The sequence below is a fragment of the Cystoisospora suis genome, assembly GCF_002600585.1.
Source record: "Cystoisospora suis strain Wien I chromosome Unknown contig_4718, whole genome shotgun sequence".
Classification (NCBI taxonomy): domain Eukaryota; phylum Apicomplexa; class Conoidasida; order Eucoccidiorida; family Sarcocystidae; genus Cystoisospora; species Cystoisospora suis.
Window position 1 is genome coordinate 418 of NW_027157510.1, and position 18,211 is coordinate 18,628.

General features: G+C 46.2%; 3 protein-coding genes across 3 annotated transcripts; 2 read left to right on the forward strand and 1 right to left on the reverse strand.

The window, feature by feature from the left end:
* On the forward strand, positions 1–2,806 carry CSUI_008418 (tbc domain-containing protein; the record flags this gene model as incomplete). Its single annotated transcript, XM_068068551.1, has 2 exons — positions 1–921; positions 1,534–2,806. Coding segments are annotated over 2 exons (1,683 nt in total), but the record flags the coding sequence as incomplete, so codon positions are not given.
* An 866-nt stretch (positions 2,807–3,672) lies between these two features.
* Positions 3,673–9,258, reverse strand: CSUI_008419 (major facilitator family protein). The gene is made up of 10 exons (XM_068068552.1): positions 7,540–9,258; positions 6,795–7,384; positions 6,485–6,584; positions 6,003–6,234; positions 5,440–5,766; positions 5,166–5,251; positions 4,839–5,037; positions 4,528–4,650; positions 4,327–4,396; positions 3,673–4,203 (listed from the first exon to the last, which is right to left on the reverse strand). Exons 1-10 carry the CDS (start codon positions 7,928–7,930, stop codon positions 4,069–4,071), a joined length of 2,253 nt encoding a protein of 750 aa, XP_067919469.1. The 5' UTR covers positions 7,931–9,258; the 3' UTR covers positions 3,673–4,068.
* Positions 8,635–18,139, forward strand: CSUI_008420 (ion channel protein). The gene is made up of 9 exons (XM_068068553.1): positions 8,635–10,018; positions 10,367–11,220; positions 12,270–12,342; positions 13,495–13,607; positions 14,143–14,473; positions 15,094–15,244; positions 15,596–15,788; positions 16,729–17,000; positions 17,635–18,139. The coding sequence occupies exons 1-9, from the start codon at positions 9,897–9,899 to the stop codon at positions 18,088–18,090; spliced, it is 2,565 nt and encodes an 854-aa protein (XP_067919470.1). The 5' UTR covers positions 8,635–9,896; the 3' UTR covers positions 18,091–18,139.
* The last annotated feature ends 72 nt before the right edge of the window (positions 18,140–18,211 follow it).

The window sequence follows — 18,211 nt, forward strand, 5'->3', positions numbered from 1 at the left end:
AACTTCCTTCTTCTTCTTCTTCCTCTTGTTCTTCTTCTTCTACTTCTTCTTCATCTTTTCTTCAGCCTGGACATAACACAGCTATTTCAAAAGAAAAGAATGGGGCTCCTCAACGTTCTTCTGCATCCCCTCCTCGACTTCAGAATGAGACGCGAAGCAGTGATCAAGCTGTCTCTTCTTTAGGGGATGAATCTTCTTCTCTTTCTCCACCATCTAGTCTCGAATCGCCTCTCGCTTCTTCTTCTTTCCCTCCCTCCGAAGAAGCTAAAGAAGGTTTGAAGAAAGATCCTAGCACGTCCCTAAATCATTCTTCCTTTTCTGTAGCCTCGACGGATGGTCTCGAGTCTTCTCTCACCATCGCGGGTCTCCCTCTCCTTCTCGCGTCTGTTGCTCCTGCCGAGAGTGAAGAAGAAGAACAACAACAGAGGCTGTCGAAAGAAGAAGAGGAGAGTAAAGAAGGAGAAAGGAAGAACAAGGAGAGGGAGAACGATGAAGATAAGAATCCCCTCTCATCTTCTTCTTCTTCGTCTTCTTCCTTGAATCATGTAAAGAGCAAGAAGGAAGAAGAAGAGACATCTTCGTCCCCGTCTTTCTTAGCTAAGGCCGTTCGTAGAGAAGAGAACGGAAGAAGACAAGAGGAGGAGAAGAAAGAGAAGTTGAGAGAGGGTCTTGAAGGCGCAGGAAGTGGAAGAAGAGAAGAAAAAGAAGAAGAGGAACAAGAGAAGAAAGATTCGTATGCTTGTTCTTCTGCATCTTCAGTCTACCATCACGAGTATCATATGAACGCAGACGAAGGAAAAATAAACGGTGATAGATTGTTTGAGAGAATGGCAAGATTTCCTGTCAAAAATAAAATGCTTAAAGCCCTCGAACGAGCCTATGAACGATTCGGAGATCATGCCGAATTCCGTGTCCTTAGAGGTATACATATCTATCTATCTTTCTATCGTGGTTCCGACTCGCTTTCTTTCTTTCTTTCTTTCTCACTCTTTCTCTCTTTCTTTCTTTCTCTTAGTGAAGCTTTTCAAGTTCGTAGCGGGGAGGCTTTGTGTTTCTCTTAAAAGAAGAGGTTCTTTCTCAGCTTCTCTTTCACGTCTCCTGTCTTTAGAGATGACGTAACACCCGCCGCAGACTACTCCCAGTGATCGATCCTCTCCTTCTGTGTATCTCTATGTATTTGCATGCACTGGTAGATACATGATAGACAGGTATAGAGAGGGGGATCACCTCTCTCTCTCATCTATATCTCCTCTATAATCCATCACTGTCTGAACACATACGGAAGGGCAGATAGATAGGTAGATAGATAGACAAAAGATAGATAGGTAGATAGAAGATAGATAGATTCAAGATAGACAGATAGGTGTTTATATCACGTATATCTTTGGTCTGTAAAGTCTAGACTTCTTTAGTGAGTCGTTCTCAACTTAATTATCCATCCTTTTCTCTTCTGCCTTTGATCTTGTTGCTCTGCCCTCTCTTTTTCCAATCTTCTTTTCTCGATAACTTTCTCTCTTTCTCTTCTCCCTTCAGATAAGACCACGAAGAAACTGAAGTGGTCTATACGAGCTCGAAGACCCGTCACGCCGTCGACTGTGAGTGCGAAGCCTACGCTGACAGCAGCATCATCTTCTTCTTCTTCAGTCTTTTCTTCCTCCCTGTGGTTGCCCTTTGACTGGGGAGGCAGCCAAAACACAGGCGCAGGAAGCTTCTTCTTTACAACTAGCTCGACAACGAATAATACGGCGCCCGGTCCAGGGAAAGGTGGAGAAGGACAAGGGGGAGAGATTGAGAAAGGGAAGATGCAGACATCCTCTTCTTCGTCTTCTTCTCCGTCTCTTAAAGTTGTTGCGAAGGGAGCAGAACAGCAGGGACCGTCTGAGCGTTTATCGACAGGAGGAGGGAAGGCGAAAGAGAAGGGCGGAGAAGAAGGACAAGGAGAAGGAACAAAAGATTCAAGCCCACTGCTACCTTCTACGACGACGCCATTCTTCTTCTCTCCCTTCTCTGTCTTCACAGATTATTTCGCGACTCCCACTGCACCCTCCCCTCTGGCAAGTTCTTCTTCCTCTGCTCTTGCTGCTCCCTCTTCTTCCTCTTCGTCTTCTTCTTCTTCCTCTTCTTCTTCTCCGTCTTCCTCTTCTTCTTCAACGGGTGGGAGAGGTTTATCTTCTCCTTCTCCTGTGACGATGAAGTCGGTGAGAATGAGGAGAGTCGCTTCTTCATCTAGGAAGGAGGAGAGGGCAGGAGGAGGGGGAGAGAAGAGCGAGAACAAGAAGAAAGAGGAGAGAGCATGACGAAGCGAAACAACTCACTTGAGGAAGGTAGCGTCGGAGAGACATGAAAGAAGAGTGGACAGAAGCCAAACAGAGACAATCTATTTCGGTTACTGGAGAGAAGGGAAAGAAAGGGAGAGAAAGGAAAGGATAGATGGAGACGATATGTACGTGGAAGAAGAAGACAGACAAGGAAGGATTTCGAGTGGTCTTTCTTCGGCTCAAGGATGGTGTACAGAGTGATCAGTGCATCCCCAAGAGAACCTAGTCCAATGAGGGATGCGTCTACTAGAGATAGACTGTCTTCATGTATCAGTAGATCTCTTTCTCTTTCTTCTTTTTTGCATGTAAGGGGAGATGTTGAAATGTATACATGGAGGTGATCTTCTGACTTCTCTTTGATACACAAGGGGGGGGATGTGTGTACATGCTGTGTTTGAACAGCGTGAGAACGTAGTTTATGTATGTCTCTCATCTTCAGTCTATGTATGTATGTATGAATATTGATGGATGATACCGAGGGAAGAGGGTATGGACGACCAATGCATGAGAAGTAGAAGAGACTGAAGATAAGACGACTCTCTTTTCTCATCTACCCTGGTAGGGAGGAGGTGTCTTCTACATGCAACAAATGATTTATTGATCATCTCCTATTCCTTCATCGTCTTTCTCTAGACCTGCTCTTCTGATGTGTATACAGTTGTGAAGTCTGAGGTAGTAAGGCGAGATTGTAAGAGAGAAGATCTGATGTGTGAAGAAGAAAGACACTTGGAGGATAAGACAACGAGAGAGACTAGGCTATGTATCTATCTATCTACCTATGTATGTATCTAAATATCTATCCTTTCTAGATGAGTAGGAAGAGAGAAGACTGTTCTGTATTGTTGACGAGAGAGGAGGAGGGCGGGAGGTAACCACCGGAGAGATTGTCTCTAGCAAGACAGAGGGGACTTGTGTGTTCCTCACTGTCGATGCTGTCCATCCCTTCTTGGAAAGTTCGCTTTTCTTGTCGACTTTCTATGCCTTCAGTGAACTCTTTTTTCTCTCTAGAAGAGAACGGGAGAAATAGAGAGAAGACACGAAAAGAAAGGAAAGAAAGTGGGTAGCTACCGCTCACTGTAGTGTAGGCGGCATCATTGTCGTTTTTGCCCTAGAAGTACCAAGCCAACTGAATGTGTGAGGCGAGCAGCTATGACAACTTACTCTCTTCTACGCCTCCTCTTTAGCTATGCCTCGCAATGGTGTCTTGCGAAACACCCCCCAGGCTAATGGTAGAGGATGAGTGGTACATATTATCCCCTGCATGTTGTTAAGACCGTCGCTAGAAAGTCTCCAAGTTTCTGGACTGACACGCCATCATATCCCCCTTAAGAGTAGAAAGAGAGATCATCTTGACAAACGAGTTGACTTATGAAACGTCTGTTTCGGTTCTTAAGAAGAAGCATGCAAGCAAGAAAGAGGACGAGGAACGAAAGCCCCGTCACAAGAAAAACACATTATGAAAAAAGACACATATAACCCCTCCACCATTCAGTCCGAAAGACAGAAAGAAAGAAAGAGACGACCAGACAAGCCGCCACAATGATAAGAAAACAAGAAAAGAAAGAAGAAGATTCCTATGGAATATTTTGAGACAACCCCAGGGGGTCTGATTCTACTAACGAATGTCGAGGGAGAAAGAGGCCTTCCGAAATCCTGGCCTAGTAGTAGTTATCTTTCTCTCTACTTGAAGACATGTCTCTCTTCTTCTTTTTAACGTCTCTTTCTCTTTCTTCTTTGGCCTGTGGTCTTGTTAGTTGGGGATGGGGTGGCTCAGTTGGTAGGCCAGAAAGATAGAGAGGGGAATCTTCTTGACTTCCCGGGCCACCTCCTGGTCAAAGTCTTCCTGTTGGTGCTTTGTCAGTTCTTCAGGCGAAGGCACCCGCGTCTGTTGAGAGAGAGAGAGGGACACCACACAAAAGAGACAGGAAGTTGAGAGCGAGGAGTCAGATGAAAGATCAAGAAAAAAGAAAGAGAAAGAAAGACACAGAGATATCAACCGATTCCTTACCATGAAGTTGGCAGCGCCAAAGAAGCCGAAGATGACAATGCTGAGGCATACGATCAAGGTGAATCCGGCCCTGAGAAAGAAAGAAAAGAAGAAGAGCCAACGTCACTAGGATGGAACAAGGAAAGAACAAACTCGTGACTCCCTCCTCCTCCTCCTCCTGTCTCATTCATTCATTAAGAAGATGATAATGAAGAAACTTACGAGAGAGCTAGATCCTTTCTGTGCCCTGCACCGATGAGGTGCCCTGCATCTTGCCACGTATTAATGGTGTCCATGAGGCCTCCGATGACAACAGGAGCCGCGAACCACCCTAAGACATTATACCTGTAAGAAAGAAAGAAAGAAAGAGAAAGAAAGAAAGATACCATCTTATCATTGCCGGGGTGATCTGAAGAGGAGTTCCTTCCCTTGCTCTGAGAGGCGGAACTCGCGAGTAGGGGGATTTCTCCCGGCCTCCCCTCCTATCAGAGCTCCTTCTCTGTGTGTATTTCCAAAGAGAGAATTGCACTTACGAAAAGAGAGAGATCCTTGTTGGAGTTGGGATGGTTACTGGCAATATGAGGTCTTCCTGACGAGGTGTATATGGTAGAAGGAGCTGCGTACCAAGGGGAATAAGGCTTCCTCCATAGAAGAGCGTTCCCCAGAGTAACACGCTAAAGAGAACGACGTTTGAGACATACGCAGACGCCACGGCGAGCATCGATGCGAGGCCTGTCAAAGAAAGACAACCGAAAGAACCGAGACAGAAGGGATGGATGAGAAGATAAAGATGAACCAACTTACTAACGCAACAACGAAGAAAAAAAGAAGCTTTCTTCTTCTTCATCTTGGCCTCTTACCTGCGAGGAGAGTCGCTGAGCGCACAACTGTGGAATAGGGCCTGTCTCCTTCACGTTCACCGCATAACGCACCTCCACACCAGACTCTGCGAGTCAAGCACACACACACACACACGCAAACACATAAATACATAGATAGATAGATCCATAGTCAGACTACAAATAGGTAGATAGCTAGAGACATCCGATAAGGAAAGCAGCTCATCACATACACGTCTTGGTGTTCTTCCCACTGTTCGTAATGAGGTGGATATAATATTGAAGGGGATCTTACCCTGTAATAGGCGCTGTTAAGAAGCAGAAAGATGAGAGAAGAACAACGGGCATTCTATCGAAGTGCAATACATGGACCATGTATTCGGTAACCCAGTACTGAATTCCCGTTAGCACGAAGTACACCAGGCTCATGCCTAACGTCATGACGAGGTAGAAAGGCCTTCGCGTAAAGTTCGAGGCGCTTCTTCGGAGATGTTTGGAGAGTCTAGAAAAGAATCCTTCTGGGAGACCAAATCTCGTCAGGGTCGGGGGTGGATCATCGCTTGTTGAAGAGGAGAAAGAAGACATCGTCGCCGATCCTTCTTCCTGGAGTTCGTATTCGTTCCTGTGTGTGAAGATAGACAAGAAAACAGAAAGAATGAAAAGAGTGAGGGATGCAGATACAAGCAAACCGGAGAAGAGTCATGTGAAGAAGAAAGAGTGACAAAGAAGAATAAGAAGGAGAGAGGGCAAGAGAGAGATAGAAAAAGCAAGCTGCTGATACGACATGAGAAGAAAGAGAAAGCAAGAGAAAGAGGGAGCGACAAAGGGGGAGCTAAAATTCTTTCTGTTGTAGCTTACCCTGGTGTCCCTGCGTTGTCGTCTGAAGGAGTAGGGGGAAATGATAAGGAATGAATCTCGATGAGCTTAGAGGGGACCAACCATATAAGGAACGCGACCAAGGGAAGTAAGAGAAGCGATTGAACGAGAAATGGTGTTCTCCACGAAATCTCCGATCCCAAGACGAAGAGCCTGGCACCATCGTGATAACGCGGGGAAAACACGCCTCCTAGAAAGTAACCTATCACGGAGCCTGAAGAAAGGAAGATCACATCCATCCACCGCCACACACAGAGACCAACAAGGATGAGAAGGATGGAACGAAGAGGAATCAGGAAAGCACATGACACACAAGGAGCGAGAAAAAGTTATCTTTTCCTCGCCGTGTCTCTAGTCGGGTGGGAAGAGGACTTCTCCCCCTAAGGAGGGGGGCTTGCCCGCTGGCAACTGAAGTGAAGTGAAGAAGAATTTCTATGAAGAGCAAGTCTTCAGCTATGATTTACCTGCAATGCCGCCGAGTTGCGAGTAGATGATCCATCGGGTCTTTCGCCCTTCAGGCGCCAAGGCCTCTACCCATATAGGGAGATAGAAGACCGGTATAGCCTGAAGAGAAAAAGACGAAGACGGCACGCAACACAAAGAATCCGATGAGTTAAGAAGATTCCGTACCGCGCGAGGATGACGAGCACCATTTGGATGACAATGTTCTCATAAGAGAGGTCCTTACCACGAGAAAGACCAGTAGCCCAAGCTCACACGACTATGTCTACTCCCCAGACATCTTAGGCGACAGTGTCTGTCACCATGTCTTACCTGAAAGAAACCCATGAGGAATCTTGTGAGGCCCATGAAGGTGAGACTCTTCGCACAGGCAAACCCATATGCCGCAGCACTTGATGAGAGAAGGGAAGCCACGAGCAGCCACTTCACGCCTATGTTATCGTCCGCACTCGAGGGGGTACATACAGTAGCAAAGAACGTTCCTGCTAGAACTCCCATGTAGACAAGCGACCCTAGGAGGGTCTGGTGGAGATAGCTCATGTCCTTGAACTGCTCCTGGATATCGGAGACGACCGCTGGCAAAGCTCCATGATCGATGTTGCATAGCGCCGCCATGATGAGGATACACACCAAGGCCAAGAGCGGGTTCTCGTTGCTGTCCTTCTTCTTCGATTCGGGGGCTTGCTCCACCGCTGAAGCGGTCACATCGGAGAGGAGACCTTCTTCTTGCGTGAGGAGAGGAGTCGCCAGGGAGGTCGCCGCCGGTTTGCGAAAAATGGGGAGCGTCTCGGCAGGAAGACGAGAGAACAGACTTGCGAACAGCCAGGTGAGAATGGTACTCTTCTTCGGCCTCTCTCCGCCAAGTAACGACGCATCCGGTCTCACGGTCTTTCGGAAGTAATCTGAAAGAACAAGAAGCAGAGCAAAGAGAGAGGTGTATAAGATGAGGTGCCTGCCGCCAACCAAGACAGATCGTTATGATCATCCACTCGGGATGGAGGGATGGATTCTCACCATCGAAGTCTCTTTCTTACGTCTTGGAGACGTTCTCACTTACTTTGCGTGATTTGGCACACGGGAATGACGCGGCCTCCTGGTATCATGGGAGAAGCCGGCGTAACGGTTTGCTCCTGGTCAGTCGTGGTCGTCTTCGCTTCATTCTGGGGTGCCGCCGCCATAGGGGACCATCCTTGCAACTTCATCGAGGTCGAGACCGCTTCGAAGACGCTAGAACGTCTTGAGCTTGCCGCCGTGGTCGCATCGTCCTCTCCTTTCCCTAGGGCCATAAGGTCCTTCAGCGTGGTCACTTTGATCGAGGGATCAAGAGGGACACGCGCATCGTACATGTCGCCTACAACGGGTTCCAATCTCTTCAACACCGCTGGACGCGGGTTCTCCATGGTCGCTTCCGGAAGCGAAGGGATTTCGCTTGCCGCCATGGTATCCATACACAGATCAGACTTACTTTCTTGATCAAAGAAACATAAAAGAGTCGAAACAACAAGTCTCGTGTCGGAGACAAACAGATAAAACACTTTGAACAGACTGATTCTCAAAAAGAGAGAAAGGTGCTCAAAGAAAGATCTGTGAGCTTCTCTTGCCGTTGCATCCGCCTCAGACCCCTGGTGAGTCCTACAGCCGATGGTGACGCCGCGGTCGGTTCAGGCTGACGCCGCCGCGGCTTGGAATCTTGTCCGCGGCCCGCGCGCGCGGGATTTGTCACCGGGAAAACAAGAGCTAGCTAGCCAAAGAACAAGCAACGGGTAGGTAGGAATCGAAATCTCGGGCAAGATGATGACGCCGCAACATTACACCCGTAGCTGTCTTGCCGCTGCTCGGTCAAACGTTTCAAGAGGTCAATGGGATGAGCTAGCTACACTAAATAGAAATCTAGAGCGGCCCGCAAGACCGACCCCGCAAGAAGAGGCGATGCGCCGGACCGCGCAGGGTCTTGCAGTCCGGTCGGGAAGGTCTTGTCCGAGGCCGACGCAACTGCTCGCGGGGTTGTGAGAGACCGGCCCTCGATGAAGGGAGAGGGGAGAGCACCCGCGCCGCCGCCCGGGGGGGGCGAGAAAGAAGAGGAGGAGGGAGCCCCCCAGCTGGGGTCCCCTTCTTTCTCGTGCCAGGAGTAAGAAACGGTTTCTTCTCCATGTTCAACTACTATAAAAGAAACCCATAAAGGAAGAAAACCATTCATATCGAGAAGGGTCGATGAGTCAGTCGTTCGACGAGGAAAGAGTCCACCTAACTCTTCTCTGACATTCGAACGGAGAACCATCGACTCTTGTCTATATGAATGGTCTTCCTCGATGGGTTTCTGCTATAGTAGCAGAACATGAGAAAGAAACAATTTCTTACACACTGACACGGGGAAGAAGAAGACCCCCATCTCTCCTCCTCTTTCTTTCTTTTACCGGGACACGTCGGGTTGTCCCTGGGTCTGGAGGAAGGCAGGTGGTGTCATCCTCGCGGGGAGAGAGATGGACAGGAGGTGTCAAAAGGAGATCAGGGAAGCGAACCAAAAAGCAAAAAAGACATCTCTACCGAGATATAGAGGTGGGAAAGTCCCAGTTGCATGCATGGGATAGTTGAGAAGCAAGCATGTCGCATGAGAAACCCCAGGAGGAGAAGGAGGAGGACAACAGGGGGCTGTGTCTCCTCTCTCCTTGGGTCTGTCTCTCTCTCCTTTCTTCGTTCTTATGGAGATGTGTCTCTATCTCTTCTTGAGCTCCTCTTGTTTTTGTTCGATTTCTTCAGTTTCATCTTTTTTTTCGCCTACTCTCTTGCGTCCACCCCACTGATCTCTACATCTCGATCTCTCTGTCCCTCTTGTTTGGGAAAGCCCCAGGAGTTGAAAGCCCCAGGAGTTCTATCTTTCCTTCTCTCTACCATTTAACCGGGAGGTCCTCAGGGATCTAACGATACGTTTTATCTAGAAACTGAGGGGCTGCAGTTTCCAAGTGTCACGGAAACGTATCTACCACCGATCTATCCATTCTTATCTCCAAAGGGCAGAGCAATTGATTCGCCCCGTTGAAAACGAAGCAAGGAAGAAATTTTCTCTTCAGTATCTACATTTGCCTGACACATTCGAGGCGCAGAGTGTTCTCGAGTGTATGTACACCTGACCAAAACCCTCAGACAGTCCCTCTCCCGTCGCGTTCAAGAGAGTCTCGGCCTCCGCCACAACTCTCAGCATAGGTTGTTTTCCTCGTAGTCTCCATAACCATTCTTTTCTTTCTTTTTCTACGAAGGAAAAGAAAAGCAAAAAGAAAAGAGAGTCAAATCATAGGCTCTCCTCCTATCTGGCTGTCTTAACAACTGCATCTTCTTCTTTAGAGATTTTGATCTTGCTAGCGTCTTCTCACAGCCGTTCATCCTTACTTCCTTCCCTCATAAAAATCCGTAAGCCAGATGGAGAGAATACACAAGACGAAGAAGAAGAGAAAGACCTCGGAGTCTTTCTCTCATAAGATGAAATCTCTTTCCCAAGCCACGAACACAGCAGCATGGAAAATGGGATCGAAGTACCGAGGGTGAGTTTCTATAGATGGCTTCTCTCTGTGGAATAATCTGGACGTCTCTTTTTCCTCTCTTTCTCTATAGGGCATGCCTCTTGATAGAGAAAATAGCTCTTCACTCTATTTAGGGTGAGAAGAAGGAGGGAAAGCCTCTTCATGTCCTTGCACGTTGAACTTGCCTAGATACGTCGCCTTGCGATATGTCAGTTGTGTCAAGTCTACATAAAGGCCTCGCTTTCTATAAGGATGAAGCCGCAACAAGATCTCTTTCATATGAGCAGCTTCAATGCTAAGGACCTTCTCTTCTTCACGGTAATCTTTCATGTAGTCGCTTTAGTTCGTCTGCGGTTCTTTTCTCTACAGGTTCTGCCCTCTTCTTTCTTCCTCTCCTTCTTACTCTCCTCGACATCTTCCTTCAGTGACTCGTGTATACATTGTTTCTTCTTCTTGTTCTACTCCCCCACAAGATTCAAGCGACCCATCCCCTAGCAGTCTTTCGCACACAGAGAAGAACACAAAGAGGAAAGCTCTTGATCTTCTCTGTTCTCGCTGCTCTTTTTCTTCTTCTCCCTCTTCTTCTTCTTCACCTCACCAGCCTCATAGTAATGGAGAGTCGCACATGCAGCCTCTACCTTCTGTAGATAGCATGCATAGTAAGAGCTCGACATCTACAAGAGACAAACTTCATCTAACGACCCATACTCCTTCTTCTCTTTCTTTCTCTTCTTCTCATTCTCGAGAACAAGGCCTTCATACGAACGGAGAGAAAGAAGTGTTCCTCTGTCCTCGCTGCTTCTATGAATCTTTCATAGCTACACGTACACCTGCTATTATCTTACCTGGATCAGACCAGTTTCGTCGTTACACAGGGTCTCTATCTTCTACTATACCTCTGGAGAAGTATTCATCAATAAGCACTACTCCTAGCTCTTCTGCCTCTTTATCATCTCGAAATGAGCCTATCTGCGCCTCTTCCTCATGGTTGGACGTCTCGTCAATACAAAGGAAGTGGCTAAATATAGAGAAAGACCTGAAGCGACGGGCGGGCCATTTATATGTCGACGTAGAGGAGAGAGATCCTAAGGGAGGTATAGACGTAGTTTACGGCCAGGGCGTTTTCAAAAGATGTCGATTCTCTACTTTTCTTCATCGGCTTATACATGAAGGTGATACATCTGTCTACCTAACTACGCAACGTCTTAAACATAATAGAGATGGTAAGACAAGAGAGAGTAAAGAGACATGAAATTTCACACCGTCACTACCCATACGTCATTATCTATCTATGGTGTCGATTTATCTATCTACCTATCTGTTTAGAGGTATATATATATATATATATATGTATGTATAAGTATGTATGTATGTATGCGAAGAAAGAGAAGAGAGAAGGTAAGAAAGTGTCGGTGTCCGTAGGGATGAGTGAAGAGAGACGCGGAAGACAATCCGGTGATAGAAAGGCGACTTCTCTATACCACGCCTGTACGTGTGTATGTGTACGGATGTATGTCGAACTACGAGAGGTGTATGTAGAAATGCGTCTATACAGATAGACTCTAATCAGCCGTATAATTAAACACCTGACAAGAAGCGGCGGTAAGGAGATAGTGACAGAAGGAACTTCAAGTAAGGAATGGTTTAGTACGGAGTATTGAGGGAAAAAAGAAGATGGGAACCGTGTGAGGCCTTAGATCTATGAGAGAAGGAGAAAAGAGAAGACTAGCTCCATAATTTCATTGTCTTCCTGGGACTGTATCGCTCGAGGGTTAGTCAAGCTTGGTTCATATTCCTAGCTATTAACGGTTTCTTGCTTAGGGTCCATCGAGAGAGAAGTTATAGGGGAGGTAGAGACGTGCTGGCATGTGCCGCCGTGAGGGGATGAAGATCTTTCTTAAGAAATGCCCTAACTAGCAGCTCTAATACGGAATTTTTTTTTGTCTATCTCCATGTATGTATATAGATGTGTATGCATACCGATGGGGGGTCTACCTCTCCAATCATATTTTGAAGGTCTCTCGTTTTCTAGAGATTTCTTTATATAGATAGATAGCTAAACGGATTTTCTTTCTCGATGTTCAGAAGAGAGACAGCGTCGGAGAAGCACTGGCTTTTTCCTGGGTTGTTTCTATGTTGGTCGGTTTCATCACATGTGTACGTACACAGTAGGCTGCACATACACTGTCTTGAGCGCTTCTTGCCTTTACTGTATGAAGTCTCTTGCCCGTCTCCCCTTCCCCCTGCCTACCTCTGTTTCGAATTGATACAGGCCCTAAACGCCTCTGCGGTGCTCCATTGACGGCATTAGCAAATGACTTTCCTACCGTCCCTGCAATCTTCGGGTATGTCTTCCGGCTCAAGACAAGACGTGCCTAAGGGAGGAACAGCATTAGTTCGATCCGGAAAGATTGTCTGTGTATAGACGGTACCTCTTACCATCCCATGCTTGGTACACTTCGAAGACTCTTAATTATAAGCCCTATCGAGTTATGGTAGACCTGTCTCTTCTGTTGCACACGCACACATAGAAGAGATGTCTATATAGATGATGATACAGGAGAGGGATACGCGTGATAGTTACATAGAAGGACATCCTCATGGCTACTTAGCTAGCTAGCTAACTAGCTGGTAGCATCGAAGGAGAGTTCGTCTGTGAGTCAGAGTAAGCATGGTGCTTCTGCACACAGCCAAGGGATAAGAGAGAGACAGAGAGAAGAATGCGGAGAGGGTTTCTCCTTCTCATGTGTGTATTAAAGTCGCTGCTGTCCTTAGCTTGAGTACTACGTCATCAGAAGACGAGAGATCCTGATAGTATTCTGCTATTCAATAAGCAGATGAAGGAGGGAAGATGTTACGAGGGAGCGAGTCAGAGTGAATTTTCTCTTCATCCGGAGGAGATTCAAGTTTATTTTGAGGTATCTCTGAGAACAGGCCAGATGTAGGCGGTTGGGTCTTTTGGGGTGTACGTACACCGCGATTGTGTAGACAATGTTCGTCTTGTCCGGGTTAAGAACCTGTGTATCCACTAGACTAACTTCAACTGATGATGATGACGAATAGAAGAAGATGCCATAGTAGTAGTTGCTGTGTATCTGCAGTGCTCCCTCCCTAGATGAACCGAAGGCAAGTACGCATACATTCTCGCACATAGAATAGAATCCTAAGAAAAGTGTTCCATAGACCAGCGGAGTCAGAAGTTTCTCTTCCAAGATTCTTATCTATCTCTCCAAGCGCTCTGCAAGACAGGGCCATCCATACAAGGAACACCCGTACACGCGTTCATACATGCAAGTATATATATACGTTCATACATACATACAGGAAGAAGCGAGACGCCGTGAAAGAAAAAGCCACCTGTTAGAGAGCCCTTATATGAGGCAAAGGTGGAGGGGAGCCGACGTGTGTAAGGACCTTCTTTCTTGTATGTCTGAATATCTAGGTATGTATGTATGGCTGTTTGTCTGCTTCTTCTTTGCATGTATGACTATGTGTAGGAATCTACAGCCCTATCAATACAATGTCTGGATGGGTCATAGTGGTAGTGAGGAAGGTAGTACAACAGGCCTGCATCATGACTTCCATGATAATCTTTACATTCTTCTTCAAGGTCTGTCTCAAGCATCCTCCCACACGCTCCTGATTCAGCAACTGCTAGGAGCCCTCTTACTACGCCTATGAACATCTCTTGCTCTTCTTCTTCTTGTATTCTATCTCTTTTCTCCCTTGTAGAGTCTGTATGTAAGGCTGCTTCATATAGACATCGAATGGAGAGAGAGCGCAAGCTCTCAGTTCTCCGCTACTTTCGTTCTTTCCTTACTTACTTAAGGGTGTGTTCGAGGGATTCAGTCTTCATGGAGCTTTGCTGTACGGTGTATGTACAGACACATACATGACCACAAGTCGACTTACGCATTGCATCTCCGGCTTCTGTCTGAGGGGATACGCTGTCTCGCATGTAACTCCGTCCTTTGTCTAAGTCTCTAGCTGTAGAGCTAACTCTTCATCTTGCCTTTCTACCTGTAGGGGTGATGTGCATCTACTTTCATTCTCTCGAGGCCTATACCATAGAAAGCGAGATAAGTTAGTTCTGAGTGATTTCTCTCTCTGAAAATTTCATCTGTGTTTTATGGTTTCTCTCGTAGGTCGTAAGATCTTTCGATTGTTTAGTCCGCGAGTGGCAGGGCTTCTACCGACTAAAGGGCGCATAGTGTCTGTACACCCGAATGGTTTGATCTGTTACTCCGAACATATCCGAGAAGACGGCGCTCATCTCCATAATGTCAGGCGATGGCAGCAGACCGTTTTAGAAGAAAAGATAGCTCATCTCGAGGAACGTCTCGCAGCTGTGAAAGAGAAGAGAAAGAAGAAGCACTCAGGAGATGTACAGGAAGAACAAGAAGACAGGGGGGGAGAGACAAACAATGAGAATGAAGAAGAAAATCTCCAGTCTCAGCTAATTGAAGCAGAATCTCAGTACGTATTCCTTTCCCCTCTTAGCAAGTAGACATGTAACTGTAGAAGGATACACCCTCCCTCTTCTTTCTCTATGGAGTTGATCGAGTTCTTGAAAGGACAGAGGGAGCTTAAGAAGAATTGATAACCCTCACTCTTCTCATAGAATCTCAAAAAAGGTCTCTACTAGGACAGTGTTGAATGTAAAAGCTTCATTTCCTCACGTCATCACAGGGTAAAAGTATATATGCATATACATGTGTATATCTATATAGTATGGAATACCCTTGTAAATCCTTCGCTTCTCTATCTGAGCTCACTTGTTCTCTCTTTCTTCCACGGCTTTATTTTTCATTCAGAGATTCACAGGAACGTCTTTAGTATTCTTACATCGGACAGACACCTGTAGGGTTTGCCACTTCTCCTCTAGGTGTATGTACACCTATACCCCTCAACTGTAGAGTGGTGACTGGCTAGACTTCTGTCTGTCTTGTTAGGTGTGTGGGTGTGGGGCCACCGTTCCTTTTTCCTTTCTTTCCGCCATAGGCCCTATGAGAGACATGAGGAGCCGTCCGTATAAGTTAGAGAGACTCCCTCCTCGTCATCATTTCTCTCTCTGAAAGTCTTTTGTCTCTCTTCAGACTGGATGATATGCTAGAGCTCGCTCTTCAAGAGGCAGCGGCAGATGGAGAGGACGTCGACGAAGGGGATAGTGACTCTGAGTTTACTGAAGGAGGAGAAGACGAAGAACAAGATGAACTCGATGGACAAGGAGACGAAGGAGCAGCTATGGTAAGTCAGCCAAGTCGTATAGGCTTTATCCATGGGGTGAAGGATTCTTGTCTCTCTCGCAATATCTGTGTATGTGTCTATGTATATTATGAGGCATGTGTGTATCCTCGGCTGTATATTAGCTGGCACTGTCGCTCAGTGCATGTAGGTTTCAAGGACACCCCCGATATCTCATCATACCTGTACATGTCTCTCTCTCTCTGGCTATATACGTGGATAGACATGTATGAGGCGTTGCTTGTACTTTATCTTACGCGTGCATTACGTCGAGACTCTTCTCCTTTCACTTCACTTCTTCATTTGCTTCCTTGCTCGTGCTTTTCTTTCATTTTTTCTTCTCCTTCTTTTTAGGGGCGCCTATTCAAACAAGGAGAGATTCCTGATCATTTCTGTCTGGAGAATACGGACTCAAGGTCTCTGAAGAATCATGGAAAGACCCGCCGTCTGCTTGGCATGCAGGAGAAGGAAGGCGATCAGGAGCTCATCACCCCAGAGAATATCTTCTCTTACTCCTGGGATGTCGAACTAAATGCCGGAGAGATGTGTACGTACAGCCAATCAATCATAAAGAGAGAAGAAGATCTATGAAAGAGAAAAAGAGAGAGAAGCGAGAATTGTTTCTGCTCTAGAGAGGGAGGACCTTCATCTCCGTAGTGAAACACACAGAGGAGAAACAGAGTGATCTTGTAGTTCGTCGATACTTCTTCTCTCACTGCCTCTCAAGTTCTTCAGTGTTGATGACTGGGGGATTTCGTAGAGATCATATGATGCAGCACCTCCTTGTCTGTGTTCTCTCGACAGAATAGAAAAAGAAGAAGATTCTTAAAGGGCTCTATAGATCCATTCGTTCATTATTTTCTCTCTTAGAAAGACACCCTGTAGTCAGGGCTATTCTCTTCTGTCTCCATAGAGTGCCGCATGTTCTCTCTCTCCTTCTCTATACCTTATCTGCTATACCTTATCTGGGCTGAAGTGTATATGATAGATGGATCGTCTGACTTTAAGAAGGAGAAATGACAACTCTCTGATATGATATCGTTGACATAAGTGTGCAAGAGTTCATTTCTACCTTCGCTCTTCATTCAAATCACTCTCACCTGTTGACCGTATGTATATGCAGACAGGCCCCTAGGAAGTCCATACATGCAAACATAAATATACATACATACGTACATACATACATACATACAAAATACACACATATTCAGATGTCCATCGGTACTTTCAAAACAACTCACCCAGACACAAAGAAGCCCGAGTGTTTATACAGGATAGTTAGTCAGAGGGTGCCTCTACATGCCTTTGACCGTATATAGTGAAGTTTTCACAAAACGCCATTGTTCTTTCCTCTTTCTGAACAAGGTTGTATTTGACTGAGAGAAGATCGTTCATCCTCTTTATTTGCCCTTGCTTGTTTTCCCTCCCCCTCTCTTTCCTTATGTTTCTTCCATCTTCACGTGTCTCCAAACATCTCTTCTATGCAGTATATCTACCAGCCGGATGGTTCCATGAAGTTGTCTCTTTCTCTTCCTCGCCTCCCTCTCCTAAGACCCCGTCGACGTCTACCTCTTCCTCTCCTTCTTCGCCTTCATCACAAGTGAAGAGAGAGGATGAGAGAAACGCTTCTTCATTCCACATGGCTCTAAACTACTGGGTGCATCCTCCTGTCTTTAATTCTTCCTTCGATTTTCCTTACGTCGATGACTACTGGAAGTGTCGTACAGAACCTCTCCTAGCCGCTCATCAACGAGCTATGGTATGTGAGGCTTGTGGGGCAGGATAGAAGAAAGCTAGCTACTCGAAATGGAGCTAGCTACGATAGATATGAGTTCTTTTTGTTTCTCCCAAGGGTGGGGAAGGGTGACGAATGTGATTGCATGCAGGGTTGGCTAGCTAGATGGCCAGGTTGTTCGACGAAGAGAAGAGATAATGCAGGTGTAGCGGTGTAGGGTTTGGCTTCCTTTGAGAAGGGATCGTGACGGACGTTGGGTAAAAATGGTGCGTAAGAGCAGTGGACTGAGGGAGGGAAGTTCATCTTCTCCAGATTCTCTATGGAATGACAAAGCTTCGGAGCTAGCGCTTTGAGAAATAGAGAAGCGACTCAACAAAGACATACATGCGTAGATAGATAGATAGATCAAAGATAGATGGATAGATTAAAGATAGATAGATAGATATGATGACTATGCACTGACGTCGAAGACGGCGGGGGTGGATGGCTTGTGTGAACTAGGAAGGAGAGGTAGAACGAATCCAGCGATCATATGTGTGACGGCTTGTGTCGGAGACATGAAGCAACCTTTCTGAAGATTTCGAGAACGGCTCATTGAAGACTTTTCTGTCTCTCTTCTTTCTTGGTTTTCGTCTACCTGCGCTTCTCTTCTGTTTAGATGATGATGAGCAAAGACATAGGAAGAAGTGACGCCCAGAACTGCATGGCGAGTAGCCAAGAACGAGCGAGCAGGAAGATAGATGAAGCTCACCACAACTCAGGTGGGAGAAAGAAGATTTCTATGAATGAAGAAAGATCGCGAAAAAGCGATTCCTCCGTTGAGCTGAGTAAAGAAGATGATACACCATCACCTCCATGTTGTAGAGAAAGAAAAGAAAAAGAACAACGCAAAGAGGACGACAGGAAAAGAAGAAGATTGGGTCATCTTCTTTCTCATAGTAAAGTCAAAGAAGATCCGAAGAGAGAAAAGAAAGATGTCTATCATCGATTTTTCACTGCCTGGCAAGCTCACTACGCCTTGAAACACGCAGGAAGAAGATCGGGGGGTTATCGTGTTCCTCCCGAGTTGTGCTATGTCTTTGATTCGAGTGAAGATGAGAGAGAAAAGCGCTGATTCGAATGACTTGTTGCCTTCAGCTGTATGTGCACTATCAATGTAGGTGATACGACTGTTAGAGTGTACATACACTTGAACGTTCTTCTACTCTTGTCTCTCTCTCTGTCTACTGACTTTG

Excerpts from the sequence above, each read along its gene's own strand:
- CSUI_008419 (XM_068068552.1), bottom strand. The coding sequence starts at position 7,930 with ATGGATACCATGGCGGCAAGCGAAATCCCTTCGCTTCCGGAAGCGACC. Across the intron at positions 5,767-6,002 it reads GACAACGCAGGGACACCAGG|GAACGAATACGAACTCCAGG; the intron begins GTAAGCTACAAC and ends CTTCACACACAG. Across the intron at positions 4,651-4,838 it reads ACAAGGATCTCTCTCTTTTC|GTATAATGTCTTAGGGTGGT; the intron begins GTAAGTGCAATT and ends TCTTTCTTACAG.
- CSUI_008420 (XM_068068553.1), top strand. The coding sequence starts at position 9,897 with ATGGAGAGAATACACAAGACGAAGAAGAAGAGAAAGACCTCGGAGTCT. Across the intron at positions 12,343-13,494 it reads ACCGTCCCTGCAATCTTCGG|GAATCTACAGCCCTATCAAT; the intron begins GTATGTCTTCCG and ends GACTATGTGTAG. Across the intron at positions 13,608-14,142 it reads TCTTTACATTCTTCTTCAAG|GTCGTAAGATCTTTCGATTG; the intron begins GTCTGTCTCAAG and ends TTTCTCTCGTAG.